This window comes from Bidens hawaiensis, unplaced genomic scaffold (genome assembly GCF_021521415.1).
Source record: "Bidens hawaiensis isolate Kalapana, Puna unplaced genomic scaffold, B.hawaiensis_p1.1 tig00020642_1, whole genome shotgun sequence".
Taxonomy (NCBI): domain Eukaryota; kingdom Viridiplantae; phylum Streptophyta; class Magnoliopsida; order Asterales; family Asteraceae; genus Bidens; species Bidens hawaiensis.
Genome location: NW_027493157.1, coordinates 8,779 through 21,953, shown reverse-complemented (window position 1 = coordinate 21,953; position 13,175 = coordinate 8,779). Strand labels below are relative to the sequence as shown.

General features: G+C 39.3%; 1 protein-coding gene across 1 annotated transcript; it reads left to right on the top strand.

Annotated features, from left to right (window-relative positions):
* The first annotated feature begins 9,791 nt into the window (after positions 1-9,791).
* Positions 9,792-10,352, top strand: LOC143561213 (uncharacterized). The gene has a single exon (XM_077049341.1). The coding sequence runs from the start codon at positions 9,792-9,794 to the stop codon at positions 10,350-10,352; it is 561 nt and encodes a 186-aa protein (XP_076905456.1).
* The last annotated feature ends 2,823 nt before the right edge of the window (positions 10,353-13,175 follow it).

Sequence of the window (13,175 nt, the reverse complement as noted above, 5' to 3'; positions counted from 1 at the left end):
TGGATAATCTTATCGCGTAAGAGAGAATCCAAGATTTGAATAAAAATAAAGAAAAATAAAGTTGAATTTCTTCACAAAATAAAAAGAAAAATAAGTTGAATTTCTTTGCAAAATGAACACATGCACACACAGCAATCTTTAAACTTTTTGGTACTAAAAACAGATATTAACTATGCATCAAGATGTAACACCACTAAATTTGGCAAGTATTTAAGTTTATATCTTTTCAGCATTTATACGATCTGTTAAGCCTATCATACAAATCATACAATTGATCTTACGGCACTTTTTAGTCTAGTTTATTCATGTATGAGGTCCGCTAAGTTAATGTACTATCATTTCCCATATATGTCGGATCACATTTCTCAAATTTTATATTATTCAAAATTAACAACCTATTTTTGTATTTTTTTTATATTTTTCATACTAAAAACACAATCTTTTTTGGATTTTTCTAATTCTCCCCCTAAAAATATAAACAATAACAAAAAATTTGTAGAAAATAACGAAAAATGAAAACGATCTTCCAACATGGATACCTCTTTTGAAGATCTTGTTCACCAAAAAGAAATCTTGCATTTTAAAAATATGAATGGTGAACAAGTTTGCCGATTGAAAATTTTATGAATTTTAAATCTTTGCAAATAACAATCAAATCAAACTAAACAAAACCAATATGCCAAGATAATCCACTATCAACAAATCTGATTTAGCAACAATCCATATAACATTAATAGATCTTCTGTATCCCTGTACAAAAACTAAATAATTAATGAGAAACTGAACCCAGACCATAATCTTAGGTCGACCAGTATCCTCAACGTGATCAGCACATGCAGTTGGAATCTTTGGTTTCCAAGCTGGTAGCGATTTATCAGCTTGTTGTCTCAAAAATTTAACATTATCAGAACTATGAGACGTTTCATGAGATTTTAACAATGAATTAAGATAAACTCTTTGTTTTTTAGCTTTTTGTTCAAGTGTCTCAAATTGCCCAAAAGTTAAAGAAATCTTACTAAAAGCATCAGGCAATTTGAGTTTTCTCCTGTAAGGACAATCAATAATCAGATGTCCTTTGACATTACAATAAAAACACTTTCTCAATTCAACCCGCGCAAAGATGATTCAGTTACAAGATTAGACGTGGAGGGTTGAATTTTCTTATTTTTCTTCTTTATGAAAAATTCAAGATTTGAACATTGTGCAAAATTTTCCAATACATCAGAACCAGTAGATTTGACAAATCTATTCTGTTGAAATAAAACTGGTTTGGATTCCTTTTGGGGTTTTGATTTTATCTTTTTCATTTCCCCAATAGGCATCACTGATGCATCACGATTAAGAAAATCTGAGTAATCACAATTATAAACTTTTTCAGCACACTCAGGTTTAACAAGAGCTATTGGAAAGAGCTTATCAGCAAACATCTTGTCAACACCTTTTAATTTATAAACCTTCCAGTTTTTACCCTTAACACTTGGTTTTGAAAATGATTTTGATATCTTTTTAGAAATAACTTTCTTCTCACATGTCTTTGGTGTACCAACCAATTTTGGTTTACCAATTTTTGATTTCTCAGCAGTTTTTTGTTCACAAAGAATATGATTTTCAACAAGTATATTTTCATTTTTGTGAATCACCACTGGTTCAACCATATCTTCAATAAGAATATCATCATTAGTCTGAAAGAAAACTATATCGCTTTGAATATGAGATTTTTGAGTTAAATAATTTGTTTCTTTCTTAACAGCCCTTATTGAATCAATTGGTTTAACTTTCTCCTCGTTGATTATTTTAACCTTACTAACAGTCACAGGAGAATCTATTTGTCAGTGGATAGTCAATGTCCACTTCTATTAGATCTACCGTGTCTGGTCGCATGGTGTAATCAGTGTGAAAAGGAGAAGGCATTTCAACAAACCCTAAACCAGCTTTACCTTTCGAAGATTGCTGTTAACTTCAATGATTTCATTGAGTAAAAAAGATGAATATCTTAATTCATCCAATTTATTCTTTAACTCCAGCACCTCATTTTCAAGCTTAGTTATTTTGGTTCTCAATTCCAAAATTTTTGATGATTAATAATTTACACTCAACCTTTGCTTTCAAGTAATGATTACTAATCGACAAGGCATCAATCTTATCTTTAGATTTTTGATTATTTTCAACCACTTGTCTTTAGTTATCACGAATACATGTTAAATCAAAAACTAATTGCTCATTGTGGTGACGAATTGATTCAAGTTTAGACTTGTATTCACCACATTGAGAACAATCAATTTTCTGAGGTTCATCAACAACAAATGAATTTAAATTCTTAGCACATAAACGAACGAATCAGATGGTTTAGAAGATACCTTAGGTGACGTTGGCATGAAATCATAAGATTCATAAAGATTATCATGAAGAATCACCTGGGTTGGCATGATAATTTCCATCGCATTTGGATCTTTATCAACATTCATTGATGATGTGGTCTTGGATATTTCATCTGCAAGCATAGACCATCCATCATCAACATGAGCTTTCTTCAAATCCATTAACCAATCTTCGTCCACTTCAAAATCAAAAGATTCTACTCATGAAATCTCATCAGTCACCGCTGACGTCTGCGAAGATTCAGATGATGATGTTGAAACAATTTTTCCAAGAAAAATCTTGAATCTTGACCATAAAGAATGTCAAATAATCTCTCTTTTATCTTTTCATCTGATGCGCGAGTTGTGTTTTCATCCAATGCCTTCAACAGATCAAAAAATCTCCCAATCATCACAATTAGACTTTCATCAGGCAATTTCTTAAATGTATCAAACGCAGGCTTAAGACGTTTAAAAACGAGATCATATTGTCGATCAAGAGAAATCCATATCTCGTATGAATTCTCGCATTTTTTGAATTCTCCTTTGGATTCATTGAGTGCATATAATACATTAAATGATATTGCCGATTTAAGTATAGCAAATGCCTTCTATGCAAGCTCATACTCAGCTTGTTCACAAGAATAAGGTTCTGAAGCTCGTTTTGGCAAACCCCAAGGGAGTAGTTTAACCATCATCGGAAGATAATAACCCCTTTCTTTTATCGGTATCAATAAATCTTTATCAACCAAAACAATATATTCTTCAAAACAAACTTTCCAATCCATGAGATCAGCAATGTTTGTAAGCTTTGGAACTTCGATCCCATTAGGAGATAAACTAAACTGCACGACCGATGCTGTAACAACTGAATAATAATAATAAGTCAGCATCTCTTGAAATTTAACGAATACGCGAGCTGAGCAGCAAAACGAAAATCGAAAAATTTTGACCCGAACTTGTAATAACGTCTTTGATCGAAACAAACTTTGTCCCATTGAAAAGTTTGATCAAAAGACGTTCATTAAGCTCTAAACAAATTCTGAACTAAAAAATTATCACGTTAATAGCAACTCGCGGCTTATTAGCAGTAGTTCAGCAAATTTCAGCACCAAAACGGCGCGTTTCAGCCCAGTTTAGCAAGTTTTAGCAATTTTCAGCAAGTTCAGGTTCGTTTCAGCTCGTTTTCGGCCAGTTTCAGCAAACTTTAATGCAAAAACAGCAACTTTCAGCTCGTTTTCAGCAAGTTTTAACAGCAAATCAGTAATTTCAGCAACTTTCAGCACGTTGCAGCTCGTTTAACAGCATTTTCTGCACATAAAACAGCTCGTTTAAGCACGTTTTCAGCAATTTCAGCGCGAAATCAGCGCGTTTCAGCAAATTCAGCCGTTTTAACCTTCACTCATTTTAAAAATCCGATTTCTTTTGATTTGGCCCGTTTGGCAAATAAACTCAAGTAACCAAATGGCAAACAACTTCAATAATTCGCCACACGAAGTCAAACCCAAATCTGACCCAAACTTTATATCCCGAGCAACAACACCAACATACTCGTTTAAAGCACCATCTTCCATAATGACTAAAAAACCCCTTTAGTAATAAACTTTTCAAAATACCAAACTTAATTTCAAAACATATGAAGCTGATGGTTATGTCATGCCCATGAATTTGTGAACATCAAATAAAATGATCTTGACCTGTGCATTTCAAATTAAACTTGCATGCACCTAACTCCCATTACAGCCACCACTCATACGCATGAAAGTATGAAATAAGTCAGCAGGTCTGGTGTATGAGAATTCTTTCAAATTTTATGTTAGCGTGCGTATGAACTCATTTTTCTTCAACAGTTGACGGAAAATTCATGTGTCACCGGAAAGTACAATTACAACACCGGAAAACTTACAAATTTCACCGTGAATCTAATTGAACTCGAATTCTAACTCAATCACGGAACGCGAAATAAATGCAACACGAAATTAACATCAAAACGAATCTACTAGACCAAAACGAACACCGAATCAAATTGACAATTCGAACACGGAATCGGAAAGAGACGGATTGAATTGGACTGGTAAAATCACGATCTGATTACGAATTTGATATTCTTAGCGTGGATAACGAAGACGATGAAATGGAATCGATTAACATTCACCAATCAATTTACAATTTATGAAGCGAATTAGATGACGGTTATCATAATCTGCTGGTGTTGAGATTCAATTTGTAACAGAATATATCATCAACTTTTTTTTTTCAATTTTATGACGTAAACCTAGCCGGAAAATTTAGTTATGCGCGCCGGAAAAACGACTCGTCCGGAAAAAGTGGTTAAGCTTGCCGGAATAGTGGTTATGGCCGGAATTGTCACCGGAAAAATCAAAACCATCATCAAACATCAACTTAAACTCATATTTGAACACGAAATCGATTGTATATCACTTCTAAACAGTTCTCTATGTCAAACTCAATACGAAGAACACGGACGCTTCGGAATCAAAATCGAACACAATCGGTCAACGCTTTAACACAGTATTCAGCGATTAGGCGTAAAATCGAGCACCGAAAGCTCTGATACCACTTGTTTTTCCCGATGAGGATCGAATAACTCAATATTAATCTACGAAACCGAAAACGCACGGTGAATGTTTCGGTACGTTTCGGTACTAATCGGTGAACGAAAACAACCGAGCATGTACACTAGATGTAAATAATAACGCGTTAAAGTTCATTAGAAATTTCGGCAGAGTGACGGTACAAACGGCGTCTCGTAGAAAATCGATTCTCTCAACTAACTTTCTAACTAACTGTGAACATATATATATACTAAGTAGCTCATTCATTACTAGAACTAACACATTCGTTAAGCTACATACATACTCATTCGTTAAGACTAACATGTCTCTCATTTATCAATCTTGACATGCTCATTCGTTAGAATCAATTCTCCAAACACTCATTCCCATTCGATAGTTGACCACCACATTCGTTAGCCAAGCTCCTTCTTTTGCTCATTTATTAGATTTGCATGGTTCTCATTTGTCTTATTCACTTCTCATTTGTTAATCTTTCTTCCATTCATTAACTTTCATCTTATAGAAAGGCAAAGCGACTCCTCGGTTGAACTCCCAGCATTTGTCACATTTCATATACTAACACGTTGTTCGGCCTCAACAAGAAAGAACCTTGCGTACATTGTGCGATATCCCGAGTACGTTGGTTGTTACCAATTGGAAAGGACTTTACTTGCGTTGATTACACGGTTCATAGAATTATATGCTTTTTATGTATTATAACAAACTATGATGATTCTCACCAACTACTTGTAGTTGACTTTTATTTTATATGGATGCTACAGGTGCTGTGATTAGTGGATTGCTTATGGAAGTCACTAGCTTAGGAATAAAAGAAATAAATAGAGTTATTTAAATAAATTGCTTTTGTATGAATTCGTTTCATTATTACTTGGAAAAATTGTGTATTATGATGCTTTGAAACGAATTACTGATATTATGGCCATTTAATAGTGCCACGTGTGTTTGAGCGATCCGTACGTCACACTCAGGCGTTTCTGCTTAAGACAGGGTGTTACAGAAACATCCTCATGTGCAACTGATCCGGTTAGTGGCCCAAGGCATGGTTGTCTCTAGATAAGGGGCGTGACCCAAAGATAAAGATCCAAAAAACTTCGGAATCGGAGGAAGAAAAGATGAACCGATGGAAATGTGAAATATTAATGTAACCATTAGATGAAATATGTAACCCCTTCCTCTATATAAGGGAAGGGGAAGATCATGTAAAGACATGTTAATCATCTACTCTATAATACTCACAAACACATTCCCGATCACCATTCTCCTAATACTGTTTGAAACGTTACCCCCCCCCCCCCCGTGGGAATAGGTTTCAATATTGGCGCCATCCGTGGGACCTTTTGATCACATGTCTCATTCAAAACCTTGAAGAAGAATGGCTGATCAAAACCAAGACGAGACGTCGTTGCTGTTCCCTATAAATTCGGGGAAGAGCAATGTGGTCATCAAACCAGGAGAAACAAGTACGGCGAGGCAAGTTATGGGGAGTCAGCAGGACACTGATTGTCCCGTATTGATCGAAAATGAAACTGAACAAGATGATGCCAAGAAGAATTATCCCAGATAGGAGGGAAACGAGAAAGAAGGATGGAAGGTCAATCCTGAGTTCATAAGAACTCACAAGGATGCTTTAAAGCTTTCTTGGAGGAGCAAGAGAAAAAAGAAAGACTAGAGGCCCTTCGGGCTCGATTCTCATTCGAAACCCCAAGTCCGGACAAGAATGCAGATGACAGAGATACTGCAGACAAAGTTCCTAACTCGCTACTAGAATCTTTAGTGGATCTCCTTTCCGCATCTAAGGGAAAGGAGAAGACTCCTGGGGATCTTTTAGAAGCTCCTTACCGACCCAAAGACACATCTGACGTTTCCAAGTTCACCAAACGTATAGCTGAAGCCCCGTTACCGTCAAAATTGCGGTACCCATCCACGGTGGATAAATAAGACAACCCGAACGACCACCTACACACTTTCAGATGAGCAGGGCTCGTAAGTGGGCTGTCCATGCCCGTGTGGTGCCTCATGTTCCCTCAAACGTTGATGGGGGGAGCTCGAGTTTGGTTTGACAGTCTCGATCCAGGGAGCATTGATTGCTATGAAGAGCTACAAGAAAAGTTCCTCCGAAACTTTAGTCAACAATAAAAGGCTATGAAGTACCCCAACGAGTTTTTACACATTCAAAGAAGGGATGAAGAAAAGGTGGAACAGTTAATGGAAAGGTATGTGGCCGTAAGTATGAACATCAAGGTAGTCCGGAGGTGATGAAAATAATTGGGTTCATTAACGGGGATGGTGAGGTTTTCCTAGCTCACAAAGAAAGTGGGGGAAGACTTCCCTACCACGTTTGACCAGCTCATGGACAGGGTCCGAGCTTTTGTTAGGGGAAAAGACACGGGTTCCAAACTAAGAGAGTGGGAAGAAAAGAAGGGAGTTTTAAAGCCAAGAGGAAATGGAGGGAAACATGTAGGGGGTCCCTAGTAACTAGAGGGATATCATCCTGGGAGGGAGGAATATTTGCTCTTTACAGGCCTCCCCATCCCCCGTCGTCCACCCTCTCCTATTATCCTCCACGTTTCCCTATGTATTCACGACAAGAGGCCCCCCCGTCACAGGCCCCTCCTGGCGAAAGGCAGGTTCCGTAGTCAAGAGATGTGATGATAGCAGACAAAAGGGGTACTAAAATTAAAACAAAAGTCAGGGACACACCACTGAAAATTGTGTACAGCTAAAGAGGCTATGGGAAGCTGTGTTGAAAGCAAGGCAATTGCCGCTGCCCTCTAAGGAGTCCTCCTCGAAAGTCAAAGAGGAAGATGAAGATAAACACTTTGTGGACATGAGCAGGGGGCGAGAGGATGAAAATGAAGGAAAGGAGAGAGCATCCAAAGTGAGGAAAATAGAGGCGTTCCCATCAAATCCCTCGTGGATGAACTTGCCTCTATCATTTTTGGGGCTAAGTAACGAAGATGCTAGAGAAATGCCACTAAGCATATGAGCTAGTGTAGCTGGGCATCGTATAGCACGTGTACACGTTGACGGGGAAAGTGGCGTGGAAATTATGTGTGAGCACTGTTTAACCAGGCTTCAAAGGGAAGTTAGGAGCCAATTGGAGGAAGACTTGTGCCCATTAATGGGGTTCTAAGGGGATGTTATGAAACCTCTGGGCTCTCTAACCCTTCCTTTCAGCCTCAGGGACGGGGAAAGGGTTAGGGCAGTACGCCTACGATTCTTAGTAGTGAGAGCTCCATCCAAATACAACATCATACTCAAGCGCCCCGGGATGAGAGCCCTCAAGGTAATAGCCTTCACCACACACGGAGGCATAAAATTTCCCACTCCAAGGGGAGTGGCTACCATATGGTTCTCAGCCGAGATTGTTGCAAGTATAGAGGCAGGGGGAAAACCAAAGAAAAAGCATGAGGGAATGGAAGAGTGGGTCCTAAATGGGGAACATCCGAAGCAAACAGTAAAAATAGGGACCCGACTGTCTGACAAGGGGAAACTAGGATTGAAGGAACTGCTGTTAAGGAATACCGATGTCTTTGCATAGAGGCATGAAGACATAACGGAGATACCACAAGACCAGGTACAGCATAGCTTCAAGGAGTTCCACTAGATGGAACCTGTTAAACAAAAGAAGAGAAGCCTGGGGCCGGAAAAAAGCCAGGCTGTTTTAGAGGAAACCTGGAAGTTCTTACAGGTAAGAATAGTGCGAAAGGTGAGGTATCCTCAGTGGATATCGAACCCGGTAATGATATCTAAGTCAGATCACAATTGGCGAATATGTATCAACGTTAAAGATTTGAATAAGGCATGTCCCAAAGATGCCTACCCCCTGCCGGAAGTAGAAAAGAAGATCGAATCTTTAGCCCAGTTTCCTTTCAGGTGTTTTTTAGATGCATACAAAGGATATCATCAGGTACAGATGAACCCTAAGGATGAAGAGAAGACATCATTTTACACTGATGAAGGAACCTATTGCTACACGAAAACACCTTTTGGGCTAAAAAATGCAGGGGTAACGTACCAACAGTTCATGGGCGAGCTTTTCGAAGAACAAAGGAAAATGAATGTTGAAATTTATGTTGACGAATTAGTCTTCAAAAGCAAAAATGAAGAGGGAATGTTGAATGACATTAGAGAAAAGTTCCAAACCCTAAGGAGAGCCAACATAAAACTGAATCCGGGCAAGTGCTCCTTTGGGGTCGAAGAGGGGAAATTTGGGGGGGGGTATTAGTGATGAGAGATGGAATCAAGGCCAACCCCGAGAAAGTGGAGGCACTGCTCCAAGTGAAGCCCCCAAAGAACCTCAAGGAACTGCAAGGTTAAACGGGATATTGGTGGCTCTGAATAGATTTCTCTCCAAGATAGCAGAAAGAACCCTCCCGTTCATGGCTGTTTTAAGAAGGAGCAGCAAGAAAAGCAAGTTCTGTTGGGTCAGTGAAGCAGAAGGCCTTCCAGGATCTAAAGGCCCACCTATGTGAACTCCCCACAATATCAACCCTTAAACCTGGGGAGGTGCTCACCCTACACATCTAAAACCATCAGTTCCGTGCTAACGGTTGAAAGAGGGGAGACACAGATACCAATCTACTTCGTCAGTCATACGTTAAAGGGGCCAGAGGAAAGGTATCTGCCAGTGGAAAAATTGGTTTTGGCCCTCATTTATACGGCTAGGAAATTACGACGATACTTCCAAGCACATGTCATACAAGTGCTCACCAATCAGCCTCTACAACAGGTACTGCCAAAACTAGAGATATCAGGGAGGCTGACCAAATGAGCGATTGAGCTAGGGGATCACACCATTGAGTACAAGCCTCAAGTTGCCATTGAGGGGCAGGTGATGGCTGATTTTTTAATAGAAGAAGAAGAAGAAGAAGAGATGATAACCACCAAGGCAGATGTAACAAAAGAAACAACCCCAAAAGGAGCCCTGTGGAACATGTATACTGATGGGGCCTCTAATGAAGAAGGAAGTGGGGAAGGACTCATTCTAGTTAGTCCTGAAGGTATTGATTTGACCTACGCGTTACGATTGGATTTCCCCAGCACCAACAACGAGGCTCAATACAAGGCACTGCTAACTGGCCTTAGGATGGCAGAAAGGGTAAAAGCCAAAAGGGTTAAAGATCACGTTGATTCTTTACTGGAGGCCAATCAAGTCGGGAGGAGTTATGATGCTAAGGACCCCAAGATGATGGAGTACTTAAGGAAGACGCATGAGCTATTAAAAAAGTTTGAAAATGCAAAAGTGACACACATACCCAGAAGCTCCAACAAAAAGGCTGATGCTTTAAGAAAATTGGCCACCATAGCTTTTAATCACTTGGCCAAAGAAGTAAAAGTGGAAGTTCTTCGGCACCCGTCAATAGCAAAAGTAACAGAAGTGTTGGAGGACAACTAGATGACTCCTCTCCTGAAATACCTTCGGGAGGAGACAGTCCCAGACGATAGAGAGGAAGCAAGAAAACTAAAGGTCTGGGCCTTACAATACGAAGTGATTAAAAGGACCCTATATAGGAAATCCTATTAGGAGCTTCCATCAAATGCATTGACCTGGAGAAAGCCGAAAATGTAATCAAAGAAATACATGAAGGAATATGCGGGATGCATATGGGGGAAAAGATGGTAGCAGCCCTAGCCATGAGAGTCGGATATTACTGGCCAACTATGTTTTTGAGTGCCGTAAAAGACATACAGAAGTGTGACCATTGTCAAGTGCATGCTCCAGTGGGAAGAAAGCCCAAGTCAAATTTGGTACAGGTAAGTTCCTCGTGGCCTTTTCAAAAATAGGGAATAGATATATGAAAGAGCCGGTAGGATCTAGATCTTGTGATGACATCGATGAATTCGTTGAATATGTATACGATTAGGATGGATTACGTTATGTATGTGTAGTGTGTGTGTTGAGAGTGAATTTGGGCAGAGTAACGAGATGGAAGACGGAATGATCGAAACTGTTACATTAGTAAATATCTTACAGGGTATTTATAGGGGATGACCACATTTGTTAAGTTAAAACTTAACGAATGTGTCATTCGTTACTTTAAACCATATGAATGTGCTACTCATTCGTTATAAATTTAACCCTAACGAATCACCCTCATTCGTTATCTCATTCGTTAATCAGGGTTAACGAATGAGCTTACATTTAATACGAATGTGTTACATTCGTTACGGGGTAACGAATGTAACTTACAATAGCGCGAATGGCCAATATTACATTAAAGCCACTACATTATAAGATAATTACATTAATAACCTAATAAAGACCAAGACATACAAAACATGTATTAACAAACCCCCCTCGTCTCGAGCTCTTTATCTTTATCAATACTGGAACATTTTCATCTTCCAGTCCACACAACTATGAATCTTGTATGCATAACAGACATGAACCACCTTCTAAAATTGCATAGCAAGTTCGTAGTCACTTACATTAGCGAATCTGATCTGACTTGTAAATAAGGCATCATTGTCAGACTCAGATAAGTTAACCAACCACATCAGATCAATCACACGAATAGTCTTCGTGTTTAACCCGGAACCAAATACAATAACCTCTTCACTCGTTTTATTATCATAATACCAGTAATTGAACGACGTGAACAGACTCTGAGGGAATATCTTCATCGGAGCCCTCTTCATTGTCTTTGGCGGCTTCACCTGTAGAATCATCTTCCTCTAGCCAGTGTACGGATCAATCTCATCTATATACTTGTGAGTCGGCACCTATGGCTTGAAGAATTTGAAACCATAATGGGTTTCATGCAATAAATGAGCGTGGAACCACTCAGCCCACTGATCTTTCCCACGATTCACGAATGGTCTGTTGGCTAGTGTTCTAACATCCCACCTTGGCATAGATAATATATCGTGTGGGCGCTTAAAATAATAAATACCATGTTCCCACTTAACGATATATACCTTAAGTTCAGAATCAAACTGCCATGACACCAAATCACCTTTAACATCTTTAATAGGCTTGTACTTCTTCATCTGGTATGCCGATGCTCGAGCCTTGGCCAATTTTACATCCTCCTTTTCATGATATCAAAAGGCCTCGATCATCTTGTTCATTTTCTTCATGTCATGCTCAAACATACTCTCCAAAGCACACTTCTGTTTTCTTTCTTCAGCTGATAGGTGACTTGTTTCAGCAGCTTTGTTCCACTTCTCAATTTCTTCACGTAAGCGACGTTCTGCTGCATCGAAATGCTCAGTAGTGAAAAATGGAATACCTGAGTTATTGTTGTTGTTATCGGTGTAAAACTCAGGATACTCCTCAGCAGTAACGTCCTCAACTTCCACTTCATCAAATTCAGGCACATTCCCACGTGGAATGACTGTATTAGTACTTTCCTCAATCTCCACATCCACACTTTTACCCAATTCCTCAACCTCCTCTTCGTTTAGATCCAGAAGCAAGGCTATCTGCTCTTTAGTTAATGAATGATCTACAAACTCACCTTCTTCGATCTCATCTGCGTTCACCATACTGTACAAAACCCCGTCCATACCCACAAACAAGATCATGTTAGCCGGAATAACGTCAATCGGTTTGGCTCTCGTGTAATCCTTGTATGGCACTATCTGCAAATTACTACCCTCAGAACCACCACCAGCACTCGTATCAGCCACCTTCCGACGGTCCAGAACTACCGCCCGGTTGCTGATCTACACCCCCCGTTCCATCCTGATCATCCTCATCATTCTTTAACTTCTTCAACTCGTCATCTTTACAAGTGAACTGAAGGATGATCTCATCTTGTTTATCCAATCTCTCCCCCTGAGAAGCAATAAGGGCTCTAAGTTTCCTGTTTTCATGTTGAGCAAACTGAATATGTCGTAACAAATTCCGTTGTGCTAGCTCATGGGCAGCTCTGTTAGCTTGCATTTGTGTCTGTTGAAGATGCAACAGATTCATCATATGGAACCACTGAGTTTGAGGAGTCATACCAAAGAAATTTGGATGAACTAGTTGCTAGGGACCCTAAGGATGAGTAAATGTCATAAATGAATGCTCAGGTCTTGGCAACTGTGTAGGTGTAACTGGAGTCACTGGAGTAGTCGGCTATGGTGTAGGCATACGAGCCAACACTGTCTGCAATACATCTCCAAAATAAGGATCAGGTCTTGCAGTAGTAATCAAAGTCATAGATGGAAGCACTGGAAAAATAGGCATTTGTACAGGTGTAGGAGATCGAGTAAAATCTGAAACTGGAGA

What these genes read in the sequence shown, in the direction of transcription:
- LOC143561213 (XM_077049341.1), top strand. Translation starts at nt 9,792, where the DNA reads ATGGCTGATTTTTTAATAGAAGAAGAAGAAGAAGAAGAGATGATAACC.